The sequence below is a fragment of the Coenobita brevimanus genome, chromosome 33 (assembly GCF_032717465.1).
Source record: "Coenobita brevimanus isolate Jiangsu-jjx chromosome 33, ASM3271746v2, whole genome shotgun sequence".
NCBI classification, from domain to species: domain Eukaryota; kingdom Metazoa; phylum Arthropoda; class Malacostraca; order Decapoda; family Coenobitidae; genus Coenobita; species Coenobita brevimanus.
The window spans coordinates 6,924,433-6,942,187 of NC_136986.1; the positions used below are offsets into that span (position 1 = coordinate 6,924,433).

General features: G+C 38.7%; 1 protein-coding gene across 1 annotated transcript; it reads left to right on the forward strand.

The window, feature by feature from the left end:
* The first annotated feature begins 556 nt into the window (after nucleotides 1-556).
* On the forward strand, nucleotides 557-17,347 carry LOC145395779 (ionotropic receptor 93a-like). The gene is made up of 9 exons (XM_080269316.1): nucleotides 557-649; nucleotides 3,781-3,897; nucleotides 4,761-4,891; nucleotides 9,120-9,248; nucleotides 9,820-9,991; nucleotides 12,190-12,266; nucleotides 14,474-14,648; nucleotides 15,972-16,237; nucleotides 17,209-17,347. The coding sequence occupies exons 1-9, from the start codon at nucleotides 557-559 to the stop codon at nucleotides 17,345-17,347; spliced, it is 1,299 nt and encodes a 432-aa protein (XP_080125442.1).
* The last annotated feature ends 408 nt before the right edge of the window (nucleotides 17,348-17,755 follow it).

A 17,755-nucleotide genomic window follows, 5' to 3' on the forward strand; every position in this document is an offset into this window, starting at 1 on the left:
TCTTATTTAGATTAATAGAATTTCATATACGGCTCTTTTGCTTATTTTTTCTCATTTATATTGAGGAAAAAATAACCCAGAACTCACCGCGAGGAGGTGGCTATATTTCGAGTTACACCCTACAGCAGTCCAACAACCCTACCATTGCTGGAACTGTGTATGTGCTAAATTGCTTTTTAGTTTCAAATCGAGTCATTTGTTGGCGAAACAACAGAGTTGATTGAATAAATCCACCCCATTTGCTTCTCCCACAAACTTTCTCAGAAGCCTCGATGACAAGCTTGATAAATGTTCCATAATATATATTATATATATTCAGCGTTGAAATTTAAGGTGGGCAGTTTACATAAAAGGTCACATAAGAGAGCTGGGTTGAAGGAGGATCTTGATGGCATGAAGATCAGCACCAGATTGTGTGAAAGCTTTTAAACTGCCCACTCTAAATTTCAACGCTGAATCCTATAACATGGTAACATGGTTGACAGGCATTTCTTGGAGCTGACAGAACCTCCTCTTACAAGGAACATGGACACAGAAAATATCGTGGAATTCATTAATGCAGGTGATGTTCCACGTTCTCAAGCAAAGGATATTCCGTGTCACACTCAAGCAGCGGAACATCAAGCTTGTTACCGAGGCTTCTGAGAAAGTTTGTGGAAGAAGAAACTGGGATGGATATATTCAAGGAAATCTGTTGTCTCGCCAACAAATGGCTCGATTTGAAACTAAAAAGCAATTTAGCAAATAAATAGTTGCAGCAATGGTAGGGTGGTTGGGCTGGAGTAGGGCGGAACTTGAAATACAGCCACCTCCTCGCGGTGAGTTCTGGGTTATTTTTTCCTCAGTTTAAATGAGAAATAAGCAAAGAGCTGTATATGAAATTCTATTCAACTAAATAATAGCTTAAAAAACAGAAGATATATATTCTGAACACTGGCAAGCAGTCATGGATGCAGTGTTTTTGACCAAGTTCATGTATAGTATAATTGATTTTAATTTGGGCAGTGGAAGATATTATTGTATACTGATGTACCTTTGCACAAATGATATATAGGCTTTTAATGTTCATATTATAGCTACCAATAAAGTACAGACATCATGGTAGAATTTTAGGAATTTTTTAAAAACTAGTGAAAAAAATAAACTTTTTCATTTTTTCAGACGACTTGGGACAGTAGAAGATATTATCAAATATCAGTCCGTCTTTGCATGAATCATTTACAAGATATAACAATTGTTTTCAGCAGTACCCAAAAGGAAAATACATCAAAATATCAGATCGGGATTTATCAAATCTTTTGCCTATTTTCGAGGGTGAGATTAAAAACTTCAATTAGTTTGAGGCTGCAAAAGATATCATTGTAGAGCAAAATGCTTTTAACACAATTTATTTCTCATGAATTGACAACTTTTCCGCACAACCCACATTAAAAAATCGAGAAAAGTGTAAAAACGCTCCACCTTTATCTATCTATCTATCTATCTATCTATATGTGTGTGTATGTGTGTGTGTGTGTGTGTGTGTGTGTGTGTACAGAGAGAGAGAGACATTATTTCATTACAGATTCTAGAGATCGTCTGTGGGAATCGGTACCGACGGTTGGATCAGTGTTGGAAACTTGGCTACAAGGCAGTTGTTTTCCAATGCTGCTCACGGACAACTTAACAGCAAATACCACCATAATCAAGGTATTTGGAAAGAATACGGTAATGGTTATTAAATAAGGCACAATAACTGGATGAGATCATTACTTTGATGTCTTAGTTCATTACCACAGCGATGGTCTTACAGATAGAATTGAGTTTTAACACTGAAAGTTACATTAAGTACTCAATAATACACAGAAAACTATTTATTCTTTTATCAAAGACATTACTATACTGTAAAAAATACCTTGATTATTAGGAAGGAGGTAAAGAGAGTTAGAGTGATAAAGAAGAAAGTAGGGGAGTGGAAGGTAAAAATGGTAGATTGCTAGAAGAGAAGGTAGAAAAAGTGAACAGACTGAGAGAACACTGCAAGGAATTGTTAAACACAGGCAATGAAACTAGTGCGAGTATAAGTGACTGTGGAGTAGCTAAGACGAGGAGGGAGATGAGGGAGGAAATGACCAGTAGGATGGAAGTGGTGGAAGCAATGAAGAAAGCCATAATGGGGAAACCCCAGGAATTGATGGAGTGTGTGGTGAAATGCTGAAGTATGGGGGAGAGATAGTAGTAAAGTGGATATGGAAGATGTGCAGACTGGCGTGGGTGGAAGGTAGTCTCGGAGGACTGAAAGTCAGGTACAATTATTCCCCTGTATAAAGGAAAATGGGAAAAAGAAGTGTGTGGTAATCTTAGTAGTATTTGTCTTCAAGGTGAAATAGGAAAATTATATTGCAGCATGCTTCTTGACCGGGTTAGGTAAATAACAGAACAATAAGTTAGAGAAGAACAGGAAGGTTTTAGGAAGAAATGAAATTATATTGATCAGATATTCGTCCTAAGATCTTCGTTGGAAAAGTTTCAACAAAGGGAAAGAAGTTGTATGTGACTTTCATGGATCTGGAGTAAACATATTATGACTGAGTGGATAGACTAGGAATGTGGACAATGTTAAGAATATATGGAGTAAGTGGGAAGCTGTTGAATGCCGTGAAGAGTCTGTATGAGGGAGCTAATGCTTCAGTACGTATGGATGGTGAACTGGGCATATTTTTCTCTCTGAATGTTAGATTGAAACAAAGCTTTATCATGTATCCACGGTAGTTGAATCTGTATATGGACGGAGTTATACAAGAGATACAAGGTAGGGCAGTGGATGTTGGAGAGGTCCTAGTAAGAAAAGTCAGCGTTTGCAAACTTCCTGTTCTACTGTTTGGAAATAATACTGTATTGTTAAGTGCCGACGAAGGAGAAATACAAGGCTTGGTGACTGAGTTTCTAAGAATGTGTAAGAAACGGAACCAAAAGGTGAATGCAGGGAAGAGTAAAGTTGTGATCTTCGAAAGAAAAGAAGTCACTGAATGCACAGTGAGACTGAATGATGAGGAAATGGAAAATGTGAGATCATTAAAGTGACTGTGGAGTAGCTAAGTGTGATGAGTAAGGATGGAAAATTAGAGGAGGAAGTCCACGAAAAGGTACAACAGGGAAGGAAGGTCCCTGATTCGTAGAAAACAGTGATACAGAATAGGAAAGTGGGCATGGAGGTAAAAAAAAGCCTCTGTATGACAGAATTGTTATACCAAATCTAACGCATGGAAGTGAACCTTGAACCTTGTTGAAAGGGCACAAATCAAGGGTGACAGCAGTGGAAATGAGTTATTTGAGAGAAGCATGTGGAATTACATGGAAAGACAGACTGACAAATGAGAAAGTGGAGGAACATTGTGGTGTGGATGTGGATGTGATAAAAAACGCTAGAAGAAATACACGGAGGTGGTTTGGTCATGTGGAGAAGATGGAGAGAGAGAGCCTGATAAGGAGAGTGCATGTGAGTAAAGTGGAGGGTTGGAAGAGGGAGGGGGAGACCAAGGATGAGATGAAGGGATGAAGTGGAGAGATATATGAGAGAGGAGGTTAGAGCTGAGGGAAGGCAGCAAAATGGGCTGGGACAGAGCGACATTGAATCGATTTGTTTGTTGCCTTCCTTTGCGGGATTGAGACGTCTGAGTATAGATAGATACAGTAGATAATTAGGGAGAAATTTTAAAGTAATGATATACTTTGCTCGCCGGCTTCTTAACCCTGTGAAAACTAATTTACTCTGAGTAATTATATACTACTTTTTATTAGAGTATTGGTGATGTTGGAGCGGCACGGGGTGTGGGTGTGTTTGAGGTGGGTGTGGACGGCCAGGACGCTAACGTGACGGAGGCACAGCTCTCCCCGGTGGTCATCCAGGCTCGTCGGGTGGGTCACTCTTACATTTGCTCAGGTGGGAAGGTCACTCTAACACTTTTGTTGTGGTGGGTAGGTCACTCTCACATAACTCTTGAGGGAGTCAGGTAGTATCTTATTACTAATGATGTGGGTTCGTGACTCTCACATTACTGCTTTGGAGGGTAGTTCACTCTCGCATTACTGATGAGGTGGGTAGGCTATTTTCACATTACTGGCAAGGCGTATAGGTCACTTTCACATTAGTGCAGAGGCGGGTAGGTCACTCTCACTGCACTGCTGAGGTGGGTAGGTTATTCTCACAATAATGCTGAGGTGGGTTGGTCAATCTCATTACTGTTGAGGCAGTTAGGTCACACAGCTAACCTGTACCACTGTGACATCAGCAGCTGCGGCAGGTGTCGTGGTGCTTGATGGTGATGGTGGTGAGTGACGACCCAGCCTTCCTCACTGCCTTCGCCGATTGGTCCCTCAATGGCCGCCTCCTGGTGTGGTCGACGAGGCTTTTGGTAGTCACTCGCCTGCCCAGGAAAGACCTCGAGGCTCTACTCGTTTCCCACTGGACATTTTCCATGATGAACACCGTGGTTGTAAATGATGAAACCTCAGCATCTGACAAACGGTAAATTATTCAGCAACCAAGAACGTACCTCTAATGCCAAAATCTTAATTTGTAGTTGTTTTGTAGGATGACATGTATTTGAAAGAGCCGTGTGCTTACCTTTATTTTTTAACTGTCATAAAAATAACATTCATTAAATCCTTTGCCAAGTTTATATTAATCTTGACCTTGTGTACTACACCCACCCTTCTTCAACACTTAAATATTCTAATCTTTTCTAATCATTTGTCTCTGCTCGTGCAACCCTTTTTAGCCTCCTGTGCCTCACAAAGAGTTTCTAACCAAAATCTTAAATAAATTGTCAGCGCTACCTGTCCTACAGTACCAATCTACAAAAAATGTAGATCTACTCAAGCCCCCTAAACAGGGCTTCAGTCACCAACGGTACCACTCCTATTCATTATTATATATTATCTCCAACAGCTTCAGAATGTAGTTACCCAAGTATTACGCTCACTTCAGTACTAATCCCTAAACCTTGGGGGTCTTACAAGACAAGCCTTTCATGAATTTATTTTTTTCTTGAAAGTAGGGTTTGCCAACCAGTCACATCTGCATTATGACAGCACATTGAACTTTCAATTAAAGACCATATTATTCATTTGTCTTTCATCTTTCCATTGTAAGTATCCTCAGGTCGGCTGTAGGTGAAGGAATTGTGGAGGTAGGAGGTGATGAAGGGAGGTAATTTGGGGAGTCACGAAAGGATGTTTTCGTACGGGGGTGAGCTGGTAGTTACAGCCCACGCCCCGGCCTGGGAAAAAGAGGGAATCCATGCTCGCATGCACTCTTGCTCCCCCTTGCCCGACTTGTCCTTCACACTCCTCTCCACTGCCCCAGGCCACCGTTACTTGAGTGAATTATCACCCCTTCTACGTTTGGCTAACTCAGCTAATTTACCCAGTTTTTCCTGTTTATTCAGAGTGACAATGTGCATTACAGTGTGTTGGATGGGAGTGAGAAAAGAAATGCCAAGGTTTATTACACATGACTAACCATTACAATTGCTTTTACTGTCTCTGCGAGTGAGTTTTCTGAGTCGCATAAGATCACTTGAGCTATCCCTGTGGTCATGTCCATTTCTGATGCATATATTTTTTTAAGCACTTATTTGGCTAAGTTCTTACTGCACGAGAGGAACTGCACACAAAAAATGCTAGTTTACTATCACAACAAATCCAGTTTTCATGTATGATGCACTATATTGCAGCAATTCTTTTTTCTTAATGCAAGAAAAAGAAAATAAATGATACAAGCCTGCAAATTGCTTCCTCTAAGCAAAAATAAATACACGATAATATTCCCAAATTGAGGATCTGTTCAAGATGCTTGGACACACTGCGTTTAAAAGACTGGATGTCATAGGCAGTAGGGAATACAGACAGAGGAAGACAGTTCTAGAGGTGACCTGCTGCACACATAAAGGACTGGCATTAACAGTTAACTCTTGCATTAGAGGATTGGGCAGAAAAGGGATAGTAGTTTGCGTCTATACTGGTGCTACCCGCCTGCCACAGTGGTTGAGGGATGCAAGCAGAGAATTCAGAGGCCCAATAACCATTGAATTAACAATAGAAATGAGACAAAGATCCAACAGCACGGCAAAGAGATAGGGGTTGAAGGGAGTCGTTAGGAGGAGAGTTAATGAGAAGAAAAGTCGTTGACTCCACCTTGCTGTACGTGGGGCGCCTCCCCACACATTAAAGTAGTGGTGTGCACAAGAGCAATTAAAACCCCTGTTTAAAGTCTACAACTGTGCAGGAGTAAAGAAGGTACATAGTCAACATTGGTCACCTAATCACTTTGAAGCAGATTTTATAAAGGGTGGTAGTATGATATTTCTAAGATAAATCCTGAGAAAATGAAGCCCCAAGTATGTTCAAAGATGATGCAGGATTGAGTTGGGTATTGTTAAAAATTCAAGGATGTTCCCAGTGTACATTTTAATGGGTCAAAAGATGTAAGAACTGGGTTTTCGGTGCATTAAAAACAAGATTATTTTTACCCGAATCAGAGATATGAGCCAAGTCAGATAATAATTGTGCCATAGCCTCCTCTCTTGTTTCTTGAAGTAACTGTTGAGATGGCCGCTGGAGGAAGTAGATGGAAAGGTGAATACTAGAGTCATCAGCATATGAGTGACTAGGATTACATGTAAACTTTAGTGGGTCATTGATGAATAGAAGAGAGTTAGTGACAGGCCAGTGCCCTAAGGAACACCATTATTGATAGCTCGAGGAGAAGAACGGTGGCAGTCTACAACAGCAGCTATAGAGCGACTAGAGATAAGTCACAAATAGGACTGAAAACGTAACAGGGCCGTGAATTTTAGATTTATGGCAGACTCGACCGAAAGCCTTTGAAATGTCAAGTTCAATGTCAAATCTTTCACCGAAGTTCAGAAAGGAGGATGACCAAGAGTCTTAAAGGAAGGTGAAAAGATAGCCAGTGGAGCACCCCTGCCTAAGCCCCTAATGACAATCAGAGAATGTTATGATATGGGAGGTGCTTTATTATTTTTTTTTTTTATTACAGAATAGTTTTAAACACTTACAAATACAGGATGTTACTGTAATTGCTTTAACAGCATGTATTTCAAAGGGTTTTGAGATTATTCTTAACCCAAAATTTGTTAAAGCATCTTCCTTGTCATAACCATCTTCCCAACCGTTAATATGGGTTCCGCCAGGGATTCTCCACTAGCGGTCTTCTCATCTACCTTTCAGACTCCTGGTATTCCTCCGTTCGGAACTATGGCAAAAGCTTTGCACTTGACATCTCAAAGAATTTCGATCGTGTTTGGCACAAATCTTTAATTTCCAAACTGCCTTCTTAAGGTTTCTATCCCTCTACCTGTTCATTTATCTCTAGCTTCCTATCTGGTCGTCCTATAGCTGCTGCTATAGTCGGTCACCGTTTTCTCCTAGACTTGTCAATAGTGGTGTTCCTCAGGGCTCTGTCCTAGCACCAACCCTCTTTCTTTTGTTCATCAATGACCTAAGCTGTACATCTAACCCTATCCACTCATACGCTGATGACTCCACCCTCAACCTTTTCATTCACTTCCCACAGGGTTTATATCAACACTTGCTTCAAGAAATAAGGGATGAGGCAATGGCACACCTGATGTTTGACTTGGATCATATTTCTGACTGGATGTAATCTTGTTCTTAATGCATCAAAAGCTCAGTTCTTACATCTATCAACCCGACAAAATATTCCACAGGACTACCCTGAAATTTCAACAATATCCAGCTTAATCCTGCACCATCTTAAAACATACTTGGATTTCATTCTCTCGGGATTTATCATAGAAAGAACATATTACCCCTCTTGTAAAATCTGCTTCCAAGAGATTAGGGGTGCTAAACCGACTCCGTGCTTTCTTTTTATCTGCACAGTTGACTTTAAACACGGGTTTCATTCACCCCTTGTGTAAAGCACAACTCTCATGTGTGGGGAGGCTTCACATATACAACTCTTCTCAACATGGTAGAGTCAAAAGCTTTTAATCTCATCAGCTCTCCTCGTTTTACTAGCTCCCTTCAACCTCTGTATTTTCGCTGTACTGTTGCACCTTTATCTCTTTTTTTATCGCTACTTCAATGGTCATTGCTCATATAAACTGTCTGCTTGCATCCCTCAACCACTACGGCGGGTGCATAAAACCTGTTGAGCATCAAATTCTCATCCCTTTTCTGTCTAACTCTCTACTGTAAGAGTCAACGCTGCAATATTTAGGTGGCAAATATACACGTACACTTTTGAGCAACAGTATCTGCCAACCCTCTAAACTTCCCAAGAAGTCCAAGGAAATCGTAGCCGGAGTTCCACACTGAATAAACACCTGCTGTCCAGTGCTGAGTTGGTAGTTCAAAGCTTTATTGGATTGAAGAAAGAACAATGCACAATGATATTATTACTTGTGCAGTCTATATGATGATTATATTTTCATTATAATTTGTCCCAGATTTTTACCTTTTGCATTGTATTTCACACAGCTAAGTGGCACAACAACTGTTTTGCGGTTATACTTCCTTTCTATGACACTTTTCATGACCAGCAACATATCATAGTGCTGATATCTAGATGTAGCTTAGCATTCGAGATGGAGAGATTATAGTATTTGTCCAAGTAAAAATTAACAGTATAGAGTAAGTGGCCTTTATCCCGTGAGAAGCCCTGAATACTACTTTGTTTCGGCGAGATAAAAACAGTGGATAGTATATAGAATCAATGGCTGATGAGTCACCGTAGTAAGCAATTAACTGGACAAGATATATTACTTGAAAACATCCAAGACAGATAAAACGGCCCTGCAGTATATGATGAACAGAGAATACACGGAAATAACTTCATACATTATTGTTTTCGTTCATTCCTGCTACCACCAGAAAATTTCATTAACTAGAAAATTTTCAGACTTAGGGGTTAGTTATACTTTCCTTAACGAATGGGTTAGATTATAGCCTCGATAAGATACAAGAGTTCTTCCAAAGACTACGTGAAACTCTCCCTTCATTAGCTACAAGAAATGATAAATTACACCCTTGTACTGTCGAATGAATAAAGATAATGCATTCTATCTGAAAACTATAAACGTATTGTGCAGGTACAGCATGTTGGTTCACTTACCGTATAGTCCTGACGGTGCCCGGGTGCTGCAAGTGGCTTCCTGGACCCCCACATCAGGTCTACGCTCTCTCACACCTCCCACCCTTTTCCCGGCGAAATACACCAAGTAATGTGTACAGATTACAGGCCATTTCAGAACTGGAGTATCTCATGTACTCTGCTGAAATTACTGGGCAATACAAAACTGGAAACATATAAGTCATGTATCCAGATTACTCACGAGTATACACTGGACTATACCCATTTCATTCTAACCTGGCTTAAAACTGTCATCTCTTCGTCTTGAATGGGTTTAACAAGAGATTAACACTAGAGTATGTGCTAGTCATGAGAAAGTGTTATGGAAATGAAGTTGACACAGCTTTGAATTTTTCTGCATCTGAGGTATGTGAAATATGTTGTGAAAGGTTGAAAATCTAGTGCAGATTAGTGTAAAACAGGTATAATTTGTAGCTGACAGTATACATGTTATAGATAATGTAATCAAAGAGAACATCGAGCTGAGAAACAGTTACAGTAATCCTGTAATAGATAAAAATGTGTCATAGTGTACTTATACTTGCTTTGAATTACACGCAGTAACCTTTATTCCTACAGGATTATCATATGCTGAAATAAAGTCACTTCCACTTAACTGTAACTTATGCGCGTTCAGAATATTTCGTTATTTTTGGCAGTTTCTATGGCGCGACGATAAATGTGACGGCGTTTCATTGTGAACCCTTCTGGCAAGAGTCTATCGATGGCAACACCACCACGTACTCAGGCACTGACTACAACCAGCTGGTTGCGGTTGCCCAGGCCTTGAACTTTAGTTTCCGTGTCCTTCCTTCACGCAGCTGGAAAGAGGTGCGTATTATATACTTGTCTAAATTCAATCTTTTGCTGTTATTATCTGTTACTGTTATAAAGTAATTAATATGAACATTACATTCGAATATAATATCAGCATCGTTTTGCAGTATTTTGTAGCCATCTCTCTTATATCAGCGATTATTTAAAATGCAATCTCTATAGAAACTACATTGTTTTGCACTAATATAATATTCAGAAAGTATTCACTGCAAGGGTTTGGATTTGATCTCATTTTGGCTGCTACTGCCAGAAACCTAATTTCAAACAACATGTCATCTCTTTTAAATTAAGGTGTTATTCAAACTCGATTCAGCACCAGCATATCAGTGTTCTACAGTATCATGCTAGATGAATTGTGTAATCATATAACCATCTTGCTTAAGTTATTCTAATTAGGAACGGCAGATGACGTATATGGAAATGTTCCTGACTCGTCTGGTTCCATTCCATATATTGATGTCCCCTATATTAGGTTGTGCCTCGACTGACAGTCACCAGGTGATGAGTGCAGGTATGTAATGTAGAAAGGCATTACATATCTGCAGTCGATGGTGTTCTCATGGTCGTGGCTTTTTTACTATTAGTGTAGGTCTAGTTATTTGTCTCTTAGGATTTAGTATTGGTTAGCGATTTGTCTGTTAGGTGATTAGTTTTAGGGTGTTTAGATTAGGCATTTTAGTTTATAAGTAATATAAGGTTAAAAATACAAAAAAAAAAAATAATGATAAAAATAAAAATACAAAAAATAATAAAATAAAAATTATATATATATATATATATATATATATATATATATATATATATATATATATATATATATATATATATGTACGGGTGCATGAAAGTGTGTATGTTCCTACGTAAGGATGTGTGTGTATATATATATATATATATATATATATATATATATATATATATATATATATATATATATATATAATTTTGCATTAATGACCAGGGGCTCCGGCCCCAATGGTCGATAAGCAAAAAAAAAAAAAAAAATCATACTGAAACAGTACTTTAACCTCTCTACTGCGCTCAGTGGTGATCGATGTCGATCAGAAACGTACAGTACAAACTATCGCTGGCATCGGTCTCGTCAGTGCCACCTAAAACTGCATGATAAACCCCAGAGGTATCCTATTTGGTGTCTTATGAACCCCCAGTATGTACATAGATAATTTCAACCATAGTGCACCACTGTTTGTGAATGACGTCTTTTTTTCTTGTTTGATGTGCACCGATGGGTTTCTTTCGACTCTCCTTTGATATATATCTCATTATTTACAGGATGTTGTTAAATGTCTTATTATTTACAGGATATTATCAGATTTATTAAAAAAAAAAAAAAAACTTTGGTACCGAAAGCAATAATTTGTGTTTCATCTTGACTATTCACTAACTGGTAAAACTAGAAATTAAAAAGAAAATTGTCATAGCTCGTCCATTATCCCTGGACAGTTTGCTGACTTTGCCCAAAGGATAATTTTGACTCCGTAAGGAGTTCTCTCTCTCTCTCTCTCTGTCTCTGTCTCTCTCTCTCTCTCTCGTATTCAAAACAAAGTGGTGGTAAAGGAATAACTTCCCGCCGCCACCCCTCTGCTTCTTTGTGGCATTGTGTTTCTCGCACTTCAACTGAAGCGTTGCATATCCTGCCATATTTTACTGACATTTCAAAGATCATTACTCTTCTGAAGTGAATGCCTCTGTCCCTCCCCAGTTACGGAGGCCATATAGCATTCGACAAGCAGGGAACCCTAGTCCCCTTTCCTGTCCAGCTCTTGCTTGCAAGAGTTACCTGGTATTTTCAGTCCTCATGTATACATATAATCAAATTAGGAACTGTCATCATTCTGTATTTCATAATGCCTATGATCTCTAAACTTTTAAACAATGTGTTCGATCCAGATATCTCGAAATAAACATGATGATTTTTTTTTTTTTTAGTTCTTCCTAGGAAGAGCAGTACAGTATTATACTTGGAACCTTTGGTTAGTACTTTATTATGCACTAAAATGATCAGTTTCTTTCGAATTAGGAAGGGCATCTTGCTGGTAAGCTTTAAGGAATCCTACATCATAACTTTTAGTTCAAAACATTTCCCTGAAAGAGTTTATGGTAAAAATGACACACTAGAGAAAAACATCAACTGGGCTTTCATTTTTTTTTTTTAATGTTATATTTACTTGCAGGTAACAGATCAGGTGCAGATTCGTAAATCATTCATGGCAACAGTGGTATATGGTGTTGTTCCTCAAGAACTAGAGAGGTGAGATTCTAAGCTAAGAGTAACCTTTGCTCTGCAGTGTTCATTGTTTTTATTGATAATCCGGTTGAATTGCAGATAGTTTTATGCAGCAAAGTAAAGCTATACATCGTGAAAAGATAGAAATAGCCTAATTTGAAATTGCTTAGTGTCTTATTAATTATAAATAATGTAAGTGATAAGGAAAATAATATTTGAATTTTGTTTTACTTGCTTAATTGAGGTAACTAGAAAATGAACCTGTCAGTGTACAATAGTTAGGAGCATTCTTCTACTGACTGCCTACAGATGTGGAATTGAAGTCTGCACATATTTCCTTCTTTTGCTTGTTCACAATAAATACATTTCTTTTGGTTCTTTTATGTTACTATGCAACATTAGTAAGCCTAAGAAAGTCCATCCCATAAAGAAGGGGTTAGAAACTGGCTCGGTTAACTCTTCTTTTAAAAAGAATCTCATTTCAGCCGATGAAGAAAAATGTCAGTACCATCATGTTATATTCCGGCAGTGCGTTCAAGAAGGACTATATATTCATCTCTGAGGAAAATATATTTCGTGTGCCTAATTCTTGGTTATTTTCGTCTTCCCAACATAATAAACAGAACTTGGAAGGATAGATGGATGGGAAGATGATGATGGACTTGTAAATAATATACAGTAGCTTCTGTAGTCTGACAATGTTCGATGGTACAGGAAATGATCTGGAGGGTATGCCTGGAGCTATGGAAAGCTGGAAATATATATATATATATATATATATATATATATATATATATATATATATATATATATATATATATATATATATATATATATAACAGTAATATTCCGGTACTAGCTGTTCCCAGATGGGACTTCAGTTTCAGCTGTAATAATAATAATAATAATAATAATAATAATAATAATATTAACGATAACGATGCTGGTATTGTTTTCAATCTATCAGTCTTTCTGCCCCTCAGTCCGTGTTTCTGTTGGCACGATAACTTCGCAACAACTCAAGATATTATAAAAGTTTACAGGTCTGTAGTAGATAAAAAAAAAAAATCGATCACGATTTCGAAATTGGTGAAAGTAGGTCAAACTCTATGTGTCTGTTTCCATGATAAATTCGCAACTGCTCAAGATATCATCACAAAATTTTACAGTTGAGTAGAAGGGATGAAAATATCCTACAAGGTTGAAATTGGTGAAAGTAGGTATGTGTGTCTGTAAACACGATATCTTCGCAACCGCTCAGGTTATCATCACAGAATTTTGCAGGTATGTAATAGGGATGAAAATCTTCTACGAGTTCGAAATTGGTGAAAGTAGGTCAAGGTCTGTGTGTCTGTTACCATGAAAACTTTGCAACCGTTCAAGATATTACCACGAAATTTTTCAGGTGTGTAGCAGGGATGAAAATTTACGAGTTCGAAATTGGTGAAAGTAGGCCAAGGTCATATTCCGAACCGCGCTAGGTATGTATCGGCTCGCAGCTGGTGTGATTCCCCTGTTAGGAGGGCCTCTAGTTATCGCCCACCTTACGAGGCAGAGAAATAATGTTTTTCCCTGCCTCAGTGTGTGTGTGTGTGTGTGTGTGTGTGTGTGTGTGTGTGTGTGTGTGTGTGTGTGTTCCCATTATATCTCATGAACGGCTTGAGCTATCAACATGAAACCTTCAGGGCCTCAAGATATGGCCAATATCTTGGCCGAGTTTGAGAGTGGGCACTCGGGGTCAAGAACATGGTCACCAGAAAGGCTGCCAAAGTTGAACTACTTTTTATCACCCGCCTTTAGCACCATAATATCTCATGAACGGCTTGAGCGATTAAACCTTCAGGGTATCAAGATATGGTCAAAATCTTGGTCGAGTTCGAAAATGGTCACTCTGGGTCAAGGTTTAGGTCAGAAACATGGCTGCCAAAAATCAAGAATTATATGTAGCCCGCCTGTGGCACAATCATTTCTCATAAACGTCTTGAGCTAACAAAATCAAACCTTCAGCATATCAAGATATGGGCAAAATCTTGGACTTGGCCAACAGCATATTCTGGCGGACGATTAGCATTCGGATTCCGAATGCTTTACTTTCATTCTTAATTACTATTATTGTTATATTATTATTATTATTATTATTATTCGAGACCAATTTCCCTCCTACGGTTGGATGCAACAAATGGCTATAGCATCTACAAACGTGGCCTCTTTATTTCCAACAATGTTTCCAGATGGGATGTGACTTTCTCCTTTGATCAAATTACTACTAAATTCGCCATGGCCACGCCGGTCATAACACCCAGTTGGCTGAGCTTCTACTACCCATTGAGTGGCCGAGTGTGGGTCGGTGTTTTGGCTTGTGCGCTGACTGTCAGCTTCACACTTGTCAAGGTAAACATGCAAGTGGTCAGTCACGGCAGCATCCAGTATTAGTAATAACAGGCAGCAGAAAACGGTTCCTTTTGTTATTATTATTATTATTATTATTATTATTATTATTGTTGTTGTTGTTGTTCTTATTTATCATCATAATTTAGTTGTGGGACTTTCTCAATTAGCAGCCCGGGGCCGTCTTCCAATGTTAGTCACACGCGTAAATATATTTCCATAAGGCAGGTGCTTCTGTTCACCTCCTTCAGGATTTTTACGCAAATGTGCTTTCCTCTAGCGAAACACAATATGGTTCTTTGTTTTAGCAAAGGCCAGTATGGTGCCCACATTTGTCTATTGCCATTGTTCTTCATTGTTTTATACTCAACGAGGACAATGATGCATTTAACCCTCTCATGGTCGCGTTTTCTTGTTCTTTTCTTTTATATAACATGACCCAACAGTATATGACTTTTTTTTAGGTGAATGTCAATGGAGACAGTTGCTTATTCTGGTACCATGAACACTCCCTTGGTCAGGTTAATTCTATTATCTTTTCCAGTTAACTCCAGACGACAGGTTCAAGTGAGTGTTTAACATGAGGCTTACAGGTGAAAATCAGTATGAGCGATAAAGAAATATAATGGAAAATATTAGTTTCATTTTACAGCTATAAGTACAACGACTCTTCTTCGACGATGTTAGATTCATGCAATAAGAAATAAAAGAATATAAATTGCTGTATTTATGCAATTTATCCTTAAACACTTTTGCTGGAATTTATATTTATGGTACAGGTGAGTAAAAAATGGGTTTGCATTGTTACTTCCACCTCGAGCCTGTAGTACAGCCACCATCGTCACGTATGTGCTAGGCTACTTAACACTTATTGATTTCTTGAGACCATAGCTTGGAAGTGTTAATTAATTCTCCTTTTATGCAGTTTCATTTTGGTCTGCCTATTTTGGCGAAGAACTTGAACTTTAAAAAAATGAATAATACATCGTACCTTCACTATAGGCCTAACAATATCTGACTATTCCAAAACATTTTCAATATTTTAGAGCGTGCTATATGTAGCCGAAAAGTTACATTATGAAAAGCAGAAAAATATCAAAATTACTTTACGAAACTGGATAGGCTATGCGAAGCAGCTCCACAAAAAAAATGGCCCGAATGACCTCATCAGAATTGTGTCTTCCTGACGGTAGCAGATGCGTGAAGGTGCACTTTCTTTTATGACTGGTATTATCAAAACCATTCACTGTCCAAAACATCACTGCTTGCCCCGTGACACAATAAACAGCTACGCACTCATATCGTTGTATATGTATATCATAGTATATGTATGTTTTACAGATTACAAAGAGAAAAACATGGCAAACGCGGCATGGAGTGCTGAGTACTGGCTCGGTGGTGCTGGAGTCTGTGGGCACCCTGTTGGGCCAGGGACTGTACGGACGCCTCTCAACCAGTCAGTCCAACCACATCCTGGTCGGCATTTGGTTGTTCTTCGGTGTAGTGGTGGGCACAGCATATCGAGCCAGCCTCATCACTTCCCTCACCCTCCCAAAGCCGCCACCCAGACCAGAGACAGTTGAGGAGCTAGTCAAAGTAGTTGACAGGTGAGATATCGAAGAACAAACGTTTGGATGCAAAGGTACTGAATGAAATTGAAATGTAAGTTAATGCTGGGCCCTTTGGTTATTCATCACTGCTCCATCACTGCGTCAGAGTTCTTAAAGTCTCAGTTTTATTTTTCTCCTCATTCACCAACGCATCACACAGTGAGTTAGTTTTCCCCCAGCAGATGGTGTTTCATTCAAATCCTTTGATACGTTACTTTCAGACCTGACTGTTCAAAAACAGGGCAACACTGAAAGAATCAATCAATTGTGTTCTCAAGTACCACGTAATACACCATCCACATAACCATACTTGAAATATTCCATCCCTCAGTATTTATCTCCGGCTTTACTATATTTTTTTCTTTACTTTTGTGCTCTCCACTCTCGAAACCTTACTCACTTCCACATACATTGTTCTCCAGAGACTTCACTGTCATAGTCTTTCGTTTATGCTTCCTCCACTGTCTGCCTTAATACATGGACTGGATCCGCACATCCTGTGGCACCTTGGAAATTATTTAGTTCACTGCTTATCGTATATTCAGGCAGTTGTGTAACTTTATTATTATTATTATTCCTATACTGCAATAGATTAAATTCAAGGAATGTGTTGTAATAAAAGGTATAGAGAAAGTCCGAATGAAAACACTATAGCTCTTTCAATTTACCTTGCCCTAGTTTTATTAGATTTCAATTGTATCTTATTTCACGAAACTCAGTGGCAGGAAGAGACAATACTGTACCTCACTTTCTTTCCATAGCAATTCTTCGTGACTAGCATCATATTTTGGTGTTTATTTATTGTCACAAGTTGGTATTCGAGGTGCAGATATGACAGTTTTATGCTAATTTTAAAGTTTAAAAAGAAAAATAAATAAAAGCATCTTGAAGTTAAGTTTGGTGTTGTGTTAGTCTAGGGGCCTTAGTAGTAATACTAATTAAACAATTTTTCTTTGTACATGTTACAGGGTGACAATAAGATCTTCTAATGGTACATACAAGAAGTTCTTTTTAAACTCTGAATCAAGTGCCTATAGAGAACTTGGGAGGATGATAGTCGGGGTAGATATTATGGACGGACTCAACGCAGCTCTGAAGATGAAGTGAGTTGGTTTTACTTAGAGTGATACTTTTTATTCTTTTTAATAAATTCATACACCAAATTACTGGTGTCCTCGATTCATAAAAATCTAACAGTTGGTCTTGAAGAGCTGTAGGTTGAAGTATGGGGGGAAACAACTCTGGGGAAGCAAGCTGCAAAGAGATGCAGTTCAGGGAGTAAAAGATTTCTGGTAGGCGGAAGTACTGCAATATGGCAGTGTGACATTCAACTCATGAGTGCTACCAGATGCCCATGTAGCAGAGGGGAAGGCATGGAGAGGTGGCACAATGGGTGCAACTTCGTCTGAGAATTTCCCATACAACTATCTTTAAAATATTGGAAGGGAGACAATATTCCTTCTTACCAGTAATATCAGGGTTACTGGTAATTGTAACAGCTTTTTTCTGAATTTT

What these genes read in the sequence shown, in the direction of transcription:
- LOC145395779 (XM_080269316.1), top strand. Translation starts at nt 557, where the DNA reads ATGCAGGTGATGTTCCACGTTCTCAAGCAAAGGATATTCCGTGTCACA. An exon ending in TTCCCGGCGAAATACACCAA is followed by an intron (nt 9,249 to 9,819) that starts GTAATGTGTACA and finishes TATTTTTGGCAG; the next exon opens with TTTCTATGGCGCGACGATAA. An exon ending in CTAGTCAAAGTAGTTGACAG is followed by an intron (nt 16,238 to 17,208) that starts GTGAGATATCGA and finishes TACATGTTACAG; the next exon opens with GGTGACAATAAGATCTTCTA.